This window comes from Aotus nancymaae, unplaced genomic scaffold (genome assembly GCF_030222135.1).
Source record: "Aotus nancymaae isolate 86718 unplaced genomic scaffold, 86718_ANA_hifiasm-v0.15.2.pri h1tg000032l_0, whole genome shotgun sequence".
Taxonomy (NCBI): domain Eukaryota; kingdom Metazoa; phylum Chordata; class Mammalia; order Primates; family Aotidae; genus Aotus; species Aotus nancymaae.
Window position 1 is genome coordinate 8,310,656 of NW_026988445.1, and position 15,935 is coordinate 8,326,590.

The 15,935-nt window shown below is 37.5% G+C and overlaps 1 protein-coding gene across 1 annotated transcript in view; it reads left to right on the top strand.

Annotated features, from left to right (window-relative positions):
• The window catches only part of IARS2 (isoleucyl-tRNA synthetase 2, mitochondrial), a 60,718-nt gene that overhangs the window by 22,215 nt on the left and 22,568 nt on the right, over positions 1-15,935 (top strand). Inside the window, exons 11-13 of the mRNA XM_064383522.1 lie at positions 629-780; positions 5,201-5,361; positions 14,718-14,820. Coding sequence (XP_064239592.1) covers positions 629-780; positions 5,201-5,361; positions 14,718-14,820 — 416 coding nt within the window. The remainder of the gene's footprint in view (positions 1-628; positions 781-5,200; positions 5,362-14,717; positions 14,821-15,935) is intronic.

Genomic DNA, 15,935 nt, shown 5'->3' on the forward strand with positions numbered 1-15,935 from the left:
CCTTAGCCTCCCAGGTAGCTGGGATTACAGGCTCATGGCACTACGGTCTGCTAATTTTTTTGTATTTTTAGTAGAGATGGGGTTTCACCATGCACAGCAGACTGGTCTTGAATTCCTGACCTCAAGTGATCCTCCTGCCCCTGCCCCTCAAAGTGCTGGGATTATAGGCATGAGCCACCATGCCTGGCCAAGGTGACACTACTCTTTTTTCCTTTTTGAGACAGAGTCTCACTCTATCACCTAGGCTAGAGTACAGTGATGCGATCTCGGCTCACTGCAGCCTCCGCCCCCTGGGTTCAAGCAATTCTCCTGCCTCAGCCTCCCAAATAGCTGGGACTACAGGCGCACACCACCATGCCCAGCTAATTTTTGTATATTTAGTAGAGATGGGGTTTCACCATGTTGGCCAGGATGGTCCTGATCTCCTGACCTCGTGATCCACCCACCTTGGCCTCCCAAAGTGCTGGGATTACAGGCATGAGCCACCACACCCGGCCCAAGGTGACTACTCTTATTGACAGCTATTGCTGCAGATTTAGTACTTTCTGGAAGTTTAGAGCATTATTAGGATTTTCATAGTTCTTTTAAATTATGTGTAATATAATTTGGTGGTTTTTTTTTTTTTAAGTTATAAAGATGCTTCAGACTGCAAAGAATTTGTTGAAAGAAGAAAAATTGGTACACAGCTATCCCTATGACTGGAGGACTAAGAAACCCGTGGTTATTCGTGCCAGCAAGCAGTGGTTTATAAACATCTCAGATATTAAGACTACAGCCAAGGTATAAAAAACATCCTAGTATAAGGGTTTGGGTGTATCATTCCCTCAGTATAAAAGGGCTGCATATGAGGTTGAGGTGGGGTTTTGGGAGTGGAAGGCATTGTTGCTATTATGATTTAGTTTCATAAAATTATAGAATTTTAGATCTGGAAAGACCTTGGACTTCCATTTTTTTCATTACACATGTATGGGAAATGAGGCATAAAAAGGTTAAGTGATTTGTCCAGGTCACACTGTTAGTAGATAGACTTTCTTGCTCAGTGTAGTCAAAGTTGCATAGAATTTGGACAGAACTGTGTCCTAGTTTAACCTGCCACAGCCTCTGTTTTCTCATCTATATAAAGTGATGATAATGCCTATCTCATAGAGTAAGGGAATACAAGTTTCCCTTACTCTATGGTCTGATATATAATAAGCAGCATTCAGTAAAACTTTTTTAAACCCTTCGCTTCCTTGAGATTGGAATTTCAATTAATTTAAAAAGTTACTGTTTTAGTTACAAAGGAAGCATATTAAAAAGTAAAATAATATACAAAGTTGTTTCTTTTAGTTAACAAATACTTATTACTGGTGTTCTAAATATTACATATATATTTGAGCCCTTTCATTTAATATATATCTTTCTATGTGGGTGTGTGTAAACGTCTCTCACAACTTGATTCTATTTAATGAAAGAGCTTAAATATATATGTGTTTGGAGAAATAAGAACGCTTTTACTGTTGGTGGGAGTATAAATTAGTTCAACCATGTGGAAGACAGTGTGGTGATTCCTAAAGGATCTAGAAATAGAAATACAATTTGACCCAGCATTCCCATTACTGGGTATATACCCAAAGGATTGTAAATCGTTCTTTAAAGACATATTCACATGTATGTTCATTGTGGCGCTGTTTACAATAGCAAAGACTTGGAACTAACCCAAATGCCCATCAATGATAGACTGGATAAAGAAAATGTGGCATATATATGACATGGAATACTATGCAGCCATAAAAATGGTTGAGTTCATGTCCTTTGCAGAGACATGGATGAATCTGGAAACCATCATTCTCAGCAAACTGACACAGGAACAGAAAACCAAACACTGTGTGTTCTTACTCATAGGTGGGTGTTGAACAATGAGAACACATGGACCCAGGGAGGAGAACATCACACACTGGGGTCTGTTGGGGGCTGGGGGTCTAGGGGAGGGATAGCAGGGGATGGGAGATTGGGGAGGGATAACATTAGGAGAAATACCTAATGTAGGTGACGGGGATGGAGGCAGCAAACCACCATGGCGTGTGTAACAGTCCTGCAAGATCTGCACAGGTACCCCAGAACTTAAAGTCTAATTAAAAAATATATATACATATATATGTATATGTTAACCAGGTTGAATATATAGATATTTTGCTTTACAGTTTGAAATATACTGCTGTATTAAGCTGGGTTATTTATTGGCCTGGCAATTTGGGGTCCTTGCCAAAGCTATTTATAGCAGTTTATATTTTCTATACGTGTGTAATGCGGACAATGGTAATATATAGTACGTTTTTTTTTTTTCCTTTTTTTTTTTTTTTTTTTTCCCGAGACGGAGTTTCGCTCTTGTTACCCAGGCTGGAGTGCAATGGCGCTATCTCGGCTCACCGCAACGTCCGCCTCCTGGGTTCAGGCAATTCTCCTGCCTCAACCTCCTAAGTAGCTGGGATTACAGGCACGCGCCACCATGCCCAGCTAATTTTTTGTATTTTTAGTAGAGACGGGGTTTCACCATGTTGACCAGGATGGTCTCGATTTCTTGACCTCGTGATCCACCCGCCTCGGCCTCCCAAAGTGCTGGGATTACAGGCGTGAGCCACCACGCCTGGCCGTTTTGTTTTTTTTCTTCATTTAAAGCCTCTCTTCCTTATTGTCAGTGTTAAAATCTGTAAATTGCAGATTTGTAAGTTGCAGCTTTGCATCGATTTTTGGTTGTAGAACGTCTAAGTCTGATGCAATATATTTAAGCCCATTTTTTTTTTTTTTCAACTTTTTTGTAAAGTTAAAAATTGTTGTGGCTGGGCGCGGTGGCTCATGCCTGTGGTCCCAGCACTTTGGGAGGCCGAGGCAGGTGGATCTCGAGGTCAAGAGATCGAGACCATCCTGGCCAACATGGTGAAACCCCGTCTCAAAAAAAAAAAAAAATTGTTCTTTGCAGAAGCAGTGAGAATAGGATAATGTATTGTTGTAGTCCCATCCCTCAGTTTCAACAATGATGAGCTTTTGGTTAATTTTGTTTTTTTTTATTTTGTTTTGAAATGGAGTCTTGCCCTGTTGCCAGGCTGGAGTGCAGTGGCATGATCTCTGCTCACTGCACCCTCCACCTGCTGGGTTGAAGCAATTCTCCTGCCTCAGCTTCCCAAGTAGCTGGGACTACAGGCGCATGCCACCATGCCTGGCTAATTTTTGTATTTTTAGTAGAGATGGGGTTTCACCATGTTGGCCAGGCTGGTCTCGAACTCCTGACCTTGTGATCTGCCCACCCCGGCCTCCCAAAGTGTTGGGATTACAGGTGTGAGCCATAGTGCCTGGCCAATTTTGTTTTCATCTACATTTCTTCTACCACCCACTTTTTACCCCTTACCAATTGTATGCAAACTCCAGGCTTTATTTTTTTCATATTGTATATTGTCCCGGCAATATTTTAGCACATATATTTGAAAGGTAAACCTCTTTTTTTTTTTTTTTTTTTTAAGTAGGGTCTCGCTCTGTCTCCCAGGCTGGAGTGCAGTGGTGTGATCTCAGCTCACTGAAACCTCCACCTCCCAGGCTCAAACGATCCTCCCACCTCAGCCTCCTGAGTAGCTGGGACTACAGGCGTGTGCTGCCACGCCTGGCTAGTTGTATTTTTTGTAGAGATAGGGTTTCGTCAGGTTGCCTAGGTTGGTCTTGAACTCCTGAGCTCAAAGCAGTCTGCCTGCTTCAACCTCTCAAAGTGCTAGGATTACAGGCATGAGCCCAAGATAAACTCTTTAAAGCATAATTCCCATGCTATTATCACAACATTTAAAAAGCAATAGTTATTCCTTAGCAAAATCAAGTATCTATTTATTCACATTTCTTATACTTTTAAACCAAGTATAGTATTAATCGATTTGTAGGCATTTTGCCATTCTGCCAATAGATGGTGCTACAGAGAGTTTTGGGGGAGGGGACTTCTGGTAGTAAATGGTGAGTGAGGAAACCATTTAAACCTTCTCTGAAAATGTAACAATGCTTTTATTAATGGATAGGAAGATTTTTTAAAAATGAAATTAACGTTTTGACCTTTTTGGAGACTATTAATAAACATTTTTGCTATACAATTCATTTTTTGCTAATTGACAAAATCAAATGGTAGCAGTTTTTAGCCTTTTTGTGGGAGTGAAGGAAGGCAGCTTTATTGAGAGGAAGTAACTGTTATCCATTTGTCTATTTATAGATAGATATTTATTTTAGAGACAGGCTCTTGCTCTGTCGCCTAGGCTAGAGTGCAGTGCCATGGTCATAGCTCACTGCAACCTTGAACTCCTGAGCTCAAGTGATCCTCCCACTTCAGTCTCCCAAAATGCTAGGATTACAGGTGTGAGCCACATGCTTGGCCTTATTTTGAGAAAGTGTTTTCTATATTGTAAACTACATTATGTAAAATTAGGTATATTGCAATCTTTTTTTGGCAGCTTACAATAGTAATTTATTTTATGTATTTTTGTTTTTTTTTTGAGATGGAGTTTGACTCTTGTTGCCCAGTTTGGAGTGCAATGGCATGATCTCAGCTTATCGCAACCTCTGCCTCTTGGGTTCAAGTGATTCTTCTGCCTCAGTCGCCTGAGTAGCTGGGATTACAGGCATGTGGCACCACACCCGGCTAATTTTTTATTTTTGGTGGAGATGAGGTTTCTCCATATTGCTCAGGCTGGTCTTGAACTCCTGAGCTCAGGTGATCCACCCACCTTGGCCTCCCAAAGTAGTGGGATTACAGCGGTGGGCCACTGCGCCCAGTCCAGTAATATATTTTTTAAGCATTTTTAAAAATGCTTAAAAAATGGTGGAAATCAAGTTTGAATTGATTTTAACTATAGTTCAGTGAAGTATTATATTTCTATGAAAGCTTTTATTACCAGTTTTGATCTAGGGTTGGTGTAAATTGGAAATTGGCATGAAATCTTTTATAACATTGTTCAAAGGTGAAGTCTGCTCCTGATATTATTTATTAGGTTCTTTGTGGCTCCATTTTTACTCTGCCTTATTTGCTCTGAAATCTTTCAGTTTTTCAGGTTTTTTGGGGAGGGGAGCAGGTAAGGGAGGCATGTGAATGGCTACAAACATCCAAAAGAAAGAAATGCATTTCGAAAATTGACTGTCTAGAATCTTTTGTTCTGCTTTCTCTCACAAGACTTGATTTATGAATTAATTGCAGGAATTGTTAAAAAAGGTGAAATTTATTCCTGGATCAGCACTGAATGCCATGGTTGAAATGATGGACAGGCGGCCATATTGGTGTATATCAAGGCAAAGAACTTGGGGTGTTCCAATTCCTGTGTTTCATCATAAGACAAAGGATGAATACTTGATCAACAGGTAGAATGCTTTCTAAAATATTTTCAGTGTTTTAGAGTGAGTTGTTTTTTCTTCAAAAATGGAAAAATAATGTGGATGATTGAGAACTGTTTATATATGTTAAATAAAATATGCTAAAATAGTCTTTTTGGGGGACTAAAATATAAACTCAAAAAGATTCTTTCATATAGTTAAAATATTAAAAACCAGATTTACATAAATATTGATACTTAGAAGTAAAGCCTCTGATTTTTTTCTATGAGAATTTATTGGGCTGGATTAAGATATCCTGGATCCAAAGATGGACAGTATTTAGGAGGGGAACCTGAAATGTCATTTTTCTTCATGAATGAAGAGAATCACTCTCATATTCTGAGTCTTCTCTCCTTTTCAGTGGAAATGGAATTATGTAATTGTGTAGATACTTAAAATTCAAGAAACAATAATATAGTTAAATACACATGATTACACTGATTGTTATATTCCCAGTTCTTTCTTGTTTCTTTCCTTATTTTTTTTTTTTAATTTGGAAAGATAATAGATGAACATAGTGAATAATTCATAATAGAAAAGCTTGTACACTGAAAAGTAGGCTTTTTCCTACTACAGGTACCCGGAACCATTTTTGTTTTATTTTATTTATTTTATTTTATTTTTTTTTATCTAGGGTTCCGGGAAAATACAGGCCACAGAATATTTTTTTTTTTTTTGAGACAGAGTCTCGCTCTGTCACCTAGGCTGGAATGCAGTGGTGCAATCTTGGCTCACTGCAACCTCTGCCTCCTGAGTTCAGGTGATTTTCTGCCCCAGCCTCCTAGGTAGTGGGACTACCGTCGCCCACCACTACACCTGGCTAATTTTTTTTTTTTGGTTTTGTTTTTTTTCTTTTTGAGATAGAGTTTTTCTCTGTGGCCAGGCTGGAGTGCAGTGGCACGATCTCTGCTCGCTGCAGCCTCCGCCTCCTGGGTTCAAGCGATTCGCCTGTCTCAGCCTCCTGAGTAACTGGGACTCTAGGTGTGTGCTACCACGCCCAGCTAATTTTTTTTCATTTATTAGAGAGCAAGATATCTAGGGAATTTTACTGAAGTGATTGAGGTGGGGCGATTCCTTGGTGAAATAGCCCTCTGGACTCTGAGGTGGATCATAAGTATGTATTAGTAAATATAGCAAACTGGTTTGACTATAATTTCATCCTGACAATTAAATGGTACATCGGTTGATTGGTCAGTAAGTTAGGTGAAATAAATATGAGCTTTGTCAGAAAAACACAAACGAGTTTTCATTAGGTATATTTATGTTTTATTTACTCAATACATTTACGTGGTAGTGTTACAGATTCTTCTGTGTATCTGCCAATGCGTTGGTTGCATGTTGTTAGTTGATTTCTGATATTGAAGTAGCATAGTCATACAGAATATTGGCCTAAAGAAATGACAGACAAACTTAGCCATATTGTCTGTCAATTCATAGGTCATTTTCCTGTATACCATTTCTGAATGATAACTCTAATCCTCTTCCATTATTGGATCTTTTTGGTGATATAACACTTGAATTTAAGAAAATTGATATTAAATCTTAACCATTTGTTGATTTTATAAAACAGGCTGAAAGTTTATCTTGTTCCTGCCAGAATCAAATCATATTCCAAGTGACCACAATTTTCTGTCTTTACTTTTGTATTGTAGCAAGTTGGTAACCATCAAAAGTAACAGCATCTCCACTGGAAATTGGTAAATAGTCCATATGGAGTTGCTGTTACACTTGATAACACCATTAAACATACAAGAAGATTCCTTTTGCTCTAGATGAGATCTGTACTTTATCTCTAAGTAAACCTGTTTCACAGAAGAAAGTCTCAATATATTCATGTTCTAAATACGTTTAGGGACTGGTAGATTTGAAACTCTGTTTCATTATGACTTGAATTAATGGTGTAATTTATATTTTGTATCATATTTGTATTTTCTCAAGAAATAATTCCAATTCTGACTTTATTGTAATTGGTCATTTTTTGAATCTGTGATATAATGCCGTTAGAAGTTAGGTCGAAATCTGTTACTAGTCAATAAAAACAGAATAAATAATTTATAGCATAAAAAAGATAAAATTTAGAAACACTGGCTACCTAGGAAGGAAAAGAAGTTGGTTAAATTTCTTTCATCATTTCAGACAGTTATAATCACTTTCATGCTATTAATGCTATAGCTAACATAGGGAAACTTAGCCCCTGACTTCTGGAAGTTATGAGAAATTTAGTAAAAATAGGCAAGGAATTTCCAGTATAATTTGAGTGTTAACTTTAGCTACCTCAAATTTTTTCTCAATTAACAATAATAAACCTTTTGTTCAAAAAATTTGTTTATTAAAGAAAAATTTCTCCAAAATGGTTTCCTGTTACCTTTAAAATATAAATCTACGATTAAATTAAAAATAGAATTTTCCCTCCCAAATTTCACTGTGTTCTAGAATTAAATTTAGTAAACAAATGTGAAACATTTAGCCTCTTACCTCATTCTTCCAGTAAGTTACAGAAGAAAAGTTGTCTTAATAATCCTTAATATTTTTGCTTCTAAAGGCAAAACATGGAAGACAGTGGGATGATAGCAGCAGTAGTTTCTTTGTTACTTAGTAATCTTAATGCTGCTTAATTTCCACAACACGCTAAATAAGCCTCATTCCAGTTGATAGCGAAGTTCAAAATGATTGGTTGGTGTTTTAGTTGCTCGTGCTACCCACTGGTATTTCACAGATTGAAACCTAAGAAAGGACACGTAATGCATGTGTTTAGATAAGGCCTTTGAGTAAAGTACAAGGTTTTATGATTGATTTATTACTTTGTGAAATACAGCATTAAGATGGAAGCATATAGATTACATACTGATAAGTGGTTTCACCCACTTTTATCAGCACTCATTTATACTGATCTTTGGGTTATAAGTTAACTACGTGTTTGTGTTAAGTATACGATGTTAAAGAAATAAAGGGAGAATTCTTAAATTTCAGACAAATTTAGACTTTTTTCTTGTATTTTTTCTTGAAGAATATTAAATGTCACAAGGAAATAGAAAATGGTTTACAAAATTTTTTAAGTATTATCTCAGTTTCACTATTAAAAAAATTCCACTTCTAAGTATTTACCAAAGGAAATAAGAGGACTAGTGTCTCTTGTGTGGAAATATGTATATAAGATGTCTAATACAGTTGTTTTTATAAAGGAACATAATGGATATACAAAAGAAGATGTAATTTAAGTTAGTGATAGAATAATGAATATGCACCTGTTAAAAATGTCAGTTTAGCTCCTAATGGTTCCCTAGTTCCTTGTGTATAAAAATCAAATGAACATAATGTATTTAGCGCTTGGATTTTGCAAGATTTTTGTCATATCTCTATAATGAGTATCTTTTGAGCACTTGTTCACTGTTAACTTTATATATTTTTTTCAAATTTTGTTTAAACCTTAAATTCATCTTTTTTTTTTTTTTTTGAGACAGAGTTTCGCTCTTGTTACCCAGGCTGGAGTGCAATGGCGTGATCTCTGCTCACCGCAACCTCTGCCTCCTGGGTTCAGACAATTCTCCTGCCTCAGCCTCCTGTGTAGCTGGGATTACAGGCACGCGCCACCATGCCCAGCTAATTTTTTGTGTTTTTAGTAGAGACGGGGTTTCACCATGTTGATCAGGATGGTCTCGATCTCTTGACCTCGTGATCCACCCGCCTCGGCCTCCCAAAGTGCTGGGATTACAGGCATGAGCCACCACGCCCGGCTTTCATCTTTGTTTTTATCATCATTATACCTAGCTCAAGTTTGTGGGTTATATGTCTGTTTATTTTTATTGTAATTTTTGTTTTCAAAATCTCTGTCATACTTTTTACAGAAATTCAGACTACCAGAGTATAAGGCGAGAGAAAGCTTTCTTTTGGTGATACCAATTCTGTGCACTTAAATTTTCATTTGTTTGGATTGTGAGGATGTTTTTGTCTTAGAAATCTGTATTTTTGTTTGTCATAAATTTTGGTTTATTTATTAAAATTAATTTTTCTTTTTGTTTTGAGACGGAGTCTCGCTCTGTTGCCCAGGCTGGAGTGCAATGGCGTGATCTCGGCTCACTGCAACCTCTGCCTCCTGGGTTCAAGCAGTTCTCCTGCCTCAGCCTCCTGAGTAGCTGGGATTATAGCTATGTGCCACCATGCCCAGCTAATTTTTGTATTTTGAGTAGAGACGAGGTTTCACCATGTTGGCCAGGATGGTCTTGATCTCTTAACCTCCTGATCTGCCCCCCTTGGCCTCCCCAAGTGCTGGGATTACAGGTGTGAGCCACCGTGCCCAACCTTTTTTTTTGAACAGGATCTAACTCTGTCACCCAGGCTGGAGTGCAGTGGTGCAATCTCAGCTCACTGCAACCCTGCAACCTCCGCCTCCCAGGTTCAAGTGATCCTCCTGCCTCAACACCCCCCACCTCCAAGTAGCTGAGACTACAGTCATGCATCACCATGCCTGGCTAATTTTTGTATCTTTTTAGAGACAGGGTTTTGCCATGTTGCCCAGGCTGGTCTTGAACTTTTGAGCTCAAGCGATCCACCCACCTTAGCCTTCCAAAGTGCTAGGATTACAGGTGTGAGCCACTGTGCCTGCCCAAAATTAATGTATTTGACAAAAATTGCATATATTTATTATGTACAACATGTTTTGAAATATGTATGCATTATGGAATGACTAAATCTAACTCATCAAATATATTTGTTGGTTTTTTCTTTATTCTCATTTTAAAGTTGACTTTAAATAGAACTGAATTACAGAACATACTGTTTACTAAAGTACATTTAGTAGACTTTAGTACATGATGTTTTCATATTTTACAATATAAAGTAAGGAAGGAAGTCTTGTTCTATGAATATTAGTGAGACTTGCTCTCTTAATGAGATAAAGCTTCTGCCCTTAAAAATATTTCATGTTTCTTTTGAATACATTGAACAAATTTTTCTTTTGTTCTGATTCATATACATAAGTAACAAGGAAAACTTAACTATGTTGTTTTATTTACAATAGCCTTTTTGAAATTGGATTTTTAAAAATGAGTGCAGAATTGCTTTTCATTGGTGTAGCTGATGTGTAGTTACATTGTTTCACATAAGTGTAATTAGATAAGCTAAAAGAAAAACCAAAAACCTTTCCTACTCACTAAGAGACTTTTGTCAGTTTTTTAAAAAGTTTTTTTTTTTTTTTTTTTTGAGACAGTCTTGCTCTGTCGCCAGGTGCCATGCTAGAGTGCAGTGGCACAATCTCAGCTCACTGCAACCTCCGCCTCCCGGGTTCAAGCAATTCTCTTGCATCAGCCTCCTGAGTAGCTGGGACTGCAGGCGCGCACCACCACACCCAGCTAATTTTTGTTATTTTTTTAGTAGAGAGGGGGTTTCACCATGTTGGCCAGGATGATTTCGATCTCTTGACCTCCTGATCTGCCTGCCTCGGCCTCCCAAAGTACTGGGATTACAGGTGTGAGCCACCACGCCCGGCCTAAAAAGTTTTTTTAAACTTGCAAGTAAAGTGTATATAAAGCACAAAATTACATTTCTTATACTAAAATATATTCTACATCTAAGTAAATTACTAATATTAAAGAAAATGTGGCAATTAAAATGAATTTTAGACTAGAGGTGTTTGACTAAACTTGGTGGGATTTTACAGTTGCCTTAATAACATGCCAACAGCAAAATTGGACTCTTTCTTTCTCAAAGCTTTTAGTTATAGACTCAGTAGGTTACTTGAATATAGTTAAATAATATTTAAAATGTAATTGAATTTTCTGATATTTAAGAATATGAAAAAGAACTTTATTTTATTAAATAATTTTTTACAATAATGGTCTTGAACTCCTGGGCTCAAGTGATCCTCCTGCCTTGGCCTCCCAAAGTGCTAGGATTATAGTCATGAGCCACTGTGCCTGGCCAAGAATATGAAAAAGAGCTTAGTTTTATTAAAGTTGAATTTAGCATTCTAAAATATGAATGTGGAGCTGAGTGTGGTGGCTCACAACCCGTAATCCCAGCATTTTGGGAGCCTGAGGCCGGAGGATTGCATGAGGCCAGGCATTCAAGACCAGCCTGAGCAGCAAGGCAGATCCCCATCTCTAGAGGAAATAAAAAACTGAACAGGGCATGTTGGCATGGGCCTGTAGTCCCATCTACTCAGGAGGCTGAGGCAGGAGGGTTACTTGATGCAGGAGTTCAGGACTTCAAGTGAGTTATGATTGTGCCACTGCAATCCAGCCTAGGCCACAGAGTGACACCTTGTCTCAAAAAATTAATTAATTAAAATAAAATAAAATGGATATGTTTCATCTGTAGTCATAAGGTTACTCACTTTTCTTTAGTTATTAGGACTTTTAAGAATAAAAATTTTCACCTAGCTGTCTTTGTCACAGCTTTTTCCAGTGTTTACAGAAACTGAAATGATTTATTTTTGTCATTATCCAGTAAGTCACAGGTAGAGTCTGGTCTTTGGACTTAAAGCTTGCCATGTCAACACATTAATCTCCTGAAACTGGCTAGTTCCTAACTTCATCTCTGATACACAGTCTTCATTACGCCTGAGTAAAAGAGCCTTTTTGCTATTGCTTAGCAGACACCAGAGAGTAAGAGTGTGAGTTCAGTTACAGTGTTGTCTTTATAGATGAGTTAGAGAGGGAGAATAAAGAAGTAGATACAGTACCGGTGTATCTACTTGAAATGTAAATTTCAAGCCCTGGTTTTAACTGTTACTTGCTTGGCTTTGTAATTTAAGGAACCTTTAGGTGCAGAACAAATCATCTGTCAAGACCGGCTATGTATTTCTGTGAATCCAGTTAGCAAGTGCTTTGAAAAAGATGTGTGGTGTATGTATACATGCTTTTGGTTAATACTCTTTATCCTAACATTTTTACCATATTTGCTAAATTAATATGAAATTTGAGCCATTTAGTTTTACTTCGATATTACTTTTATCAGTTTTTCCAGTATATTTAAAACTGTTTTACTGTTTTATTTTACTCTCTACCTAAACTTACCAGTCTAAGGATAACGTTGTAAAAAAGAAAGGCAAAATGACACCCATTTTTAGAATTATATTTTAATGAGAGTTTCGTTAGTGTGAACAGTGTTATCTACTGTAATTTTGTGTATATGTGCGTGTAAATGTACTTTACTAGTATCTCTTTTATGGTTGGTTTTGTTTTTTCTTTTGGTATTTAGATTGATTCAGATTTTTATATTATACTATATTCATATTTTCTTAACTGAAAATGTTCTGGACAAACTATATAAAATAGTAATATGTGACTAAATACTATTGTCATATAACTAGGTAATTATTACATAGTTTTTATGGTCTGATAACAAAAGTTTATCTTTACTGTTAAAGTCCATCTAAAATGAGTGACTGTCTTAGAAACATGCATTTATGCCCATTTTACTTTCTCATTATTTTTAAGTTCTTCAAAGTACACGATGGTAGCATGATACTTTTTATTTTTTATTTTTTATTTATTTATTTATTTTTTTTGAGACGGAGTTTCGCTCTTGATACCCAGGCTGGAGCGCAATGGCGCGATCTCGGCTCACCGCAATCTCCGCCTCCTGGGTTCAGGCAATTCTCCTGCCTCAGCCTCCTGAGTAGCTGGGATTACAGGCACGCGCCACCGTGCCCAGCTAATTTTTTGTATTAGTAGAGACGGGGTTTCACCATGTTGACCAGGATGGTCTCGATCTCTTGACCTCGTGATCCACCCGCCTCGGCCTCCCAAAGTGCTGGGATTACAGGCTTGAGCCACCGCGCCCGGCCGTATGATACTTTTTAAATCTGTCCTTCCTAAAATACCAACTTAGTGATATACAGCCTTTGTAAGGTATTTCAAATTTAGATTTGTGGAGCATATTTAATTTGTACTCATTTGATTTTTGCTTTCCACAACAATTTTTGGTAAACACTTCATTTATCTGTGAATTATCAGGCCCAGACCTGACATCAAATAATCAGTTTGAATAATGCTTATATAATATTTATTTAAATGTGCCAGGTATTGTTCTATGTGTTTTATATATATAAACTCAGTTAATATTCATAGAAAGTCTCTTAATGATGCTGTTACTATTTGTGTTTTACAAATGAGGAAACTGAGGTAGAAATGTTAAGTGCCTTGCCCGGGTTCAGGTGGTGGAGCCAGAAATGAAGCCAAAGCCCCCTGCTGGCAGGGTCCATGCTCTTGGCCATTATATGTACTACGACTAAATGAAAAGCAACCAAAGGAAGCTGTAATAGCAGCAAAGCTGCCATAATAAATTCAGTATTCTAAGAAATTAAAAATGTGTTATTCTTGTGAGAAAATATAGTATGATTCTTTTCCCTGAGTTTAATTTTCAAATCATTTATTATTGTTTATCTTCCCAAAGGTACAACAGATTTTGTTTATTTTGATAGGGATTTGTTGGCTTTCTGTCATGTATTAAGCACTGTACTAAGTTTTATGTGTATAGTCTCATTTAGTTTGTAGTCGTTCTGAGGGAAGTGTCTAGAATTACTATAATGTAAGTTTCATCAGGGCAGGGATCTTGTGTATTTTGCCAACTGCTGTATCTCCAGTGCTTACAACTGTGCTCAAGACACTGGAGGCGTTGCATGGTTTTTGAACAAATGAATGAGATTATTCATAACAGAAGGGAAAACCAAGTCTTAAAGAAGTTTTGGTATTTGTCCATGGTCATATAAATACAAAGCAACAGTCAGAATCTAAGCCTTGATATCTGTCATCACAGTCTCTGCTCTAGTATGGCATTGCCTCTTATTCAGATGCCTGTAAGCAGGGAGGGAGTCCTGGAAAGTGTTCAAGCAGATTATTAGTGTGATAAAAGCAGTTTAGGAATGCATTTATTTCAAGGTCTGTTTTGTAAATTAAAGGGATGAGGGAAGGGGGAAGTACTCTCAGACCATTGATTGCATCAGTCTAGTTTTGAGGAAATGAGGTTGGACTGATAACAGTGTCAGTGGGAACCACTGTAATCTTTCAAAGGTAGAATGAGAGAATGAGTTGGTTTAATTTAGTTTGAAATCAGAAGAGGAAAGATAATTAGGTTTCGAGTATGTACCTGGATAGAAAATAGATTGGTAGAAATAGGTAAATCAGAACTGAAACAGAGTGGTCAGAAGAAGACTTTTTTTTTTTTCTCTTTAGGGATATGTATAATCATTTTTTAATTTATATTGAATTTGAAATGATAGAAGCTTTTTCTTCAAACTAAGATTTGAGGAAAAAGACAGGGAAAAAAAATCACTATTTGTTAATTTGAAAATGTTATTCTTCACAATAATTAATTGAACAATTCTGCCATGTCCCCCTGAATAGCCAAACCATTGAGCATATTGTTAAACTAGTGGAACAGCACGGCAGTGATATCTGGTGGACTCTTCCCCCTGAGCAGCTTCTTCCAAAAGAAGTCTTATCTGAGGTAAATTTCTGTTTGTATTTAATAGCCTTTATTACAGTCCTATATTACAGGGCTTAATGATAACATGAGAGATTCTTGAGAGTTAAAAAGTTATCTTACATAAAGTTAACAAATATTTTCGCTGTAAATTAGTAGCTAATGCAGTTTGAAAATGGACATTTTGTTTAGCTATAGAGGTGTAGTATTTAAGACTGGGCGTGATGACTCACACCTGTAATCCCAGCACTTTGGAAGGCTGAGGCAGGCAGATGGCTTGAGTCCATGAGTTTGAGACCAGCCTGGGCAACATGGCAAAACCCTGTCTCTACAAAAAATACAAAATTTAGCCAGGCATGGTGGGAGGTTGAGGTGGGAGGTTGAGGTGGGAGAATGGCTTGAGCCTGGGAGACAGGTTGCAGCGAGCCAAGATTGCACCACTGCACTGCAGCCTGGGTGACAGAGTAAGACCCTGTCCCCAAAAAACAGTATAGTATTAGGTCGGGCGCAGTGGTGCACACCTGTAATCTCAGCACTTTGGGAGTCTGAGGCGGGTGGATCACCTGAGGTCAGGAATTCAAAACTAGCCTGGCCAACATAGTAAAACCTTGTCTCTGCTAAAAAAAAAAAAAAAAAAAAAATTAACCAGGCTTGGTAGTGCATGCCTGTAGTCTCAGCTACTTAGGAGGCTGAGGCAGGAGAATTGCTTGAAACCAGGAGGTGGAGATTGTGGTGAGCCAAGATCACGCCACTGCACTCCAACCTGGGTGACAGAGCGAGACTACATCTCAAAAACACAAAACAAAACAAAATGTAGTGTTTAATATACTAGTGGAATGTGAGGGTCAGTTGTTATCTCACTGAGGGCCAGTATTGATTGATTTTGACTGGTTTGGTTGATTAAGCTCATGTTACTGTGAGAGAACAGTGTTAATGTTATATCAGGCCTTTGGAGATTTGTAGTAGAGTTAGCTGATTGTATCACACATTAAAATATCCAAATTTAAAGCTAATTTCAAGAAAATAGAGAGCAATGCATATTACACTGGTAAATGTGTAATTCAGTGGCCATAGATACTTTTAAATGTGAATGGAGGGAGTTGTACTTAACTGTGAAATGCTTAAAAATATTGTAAATT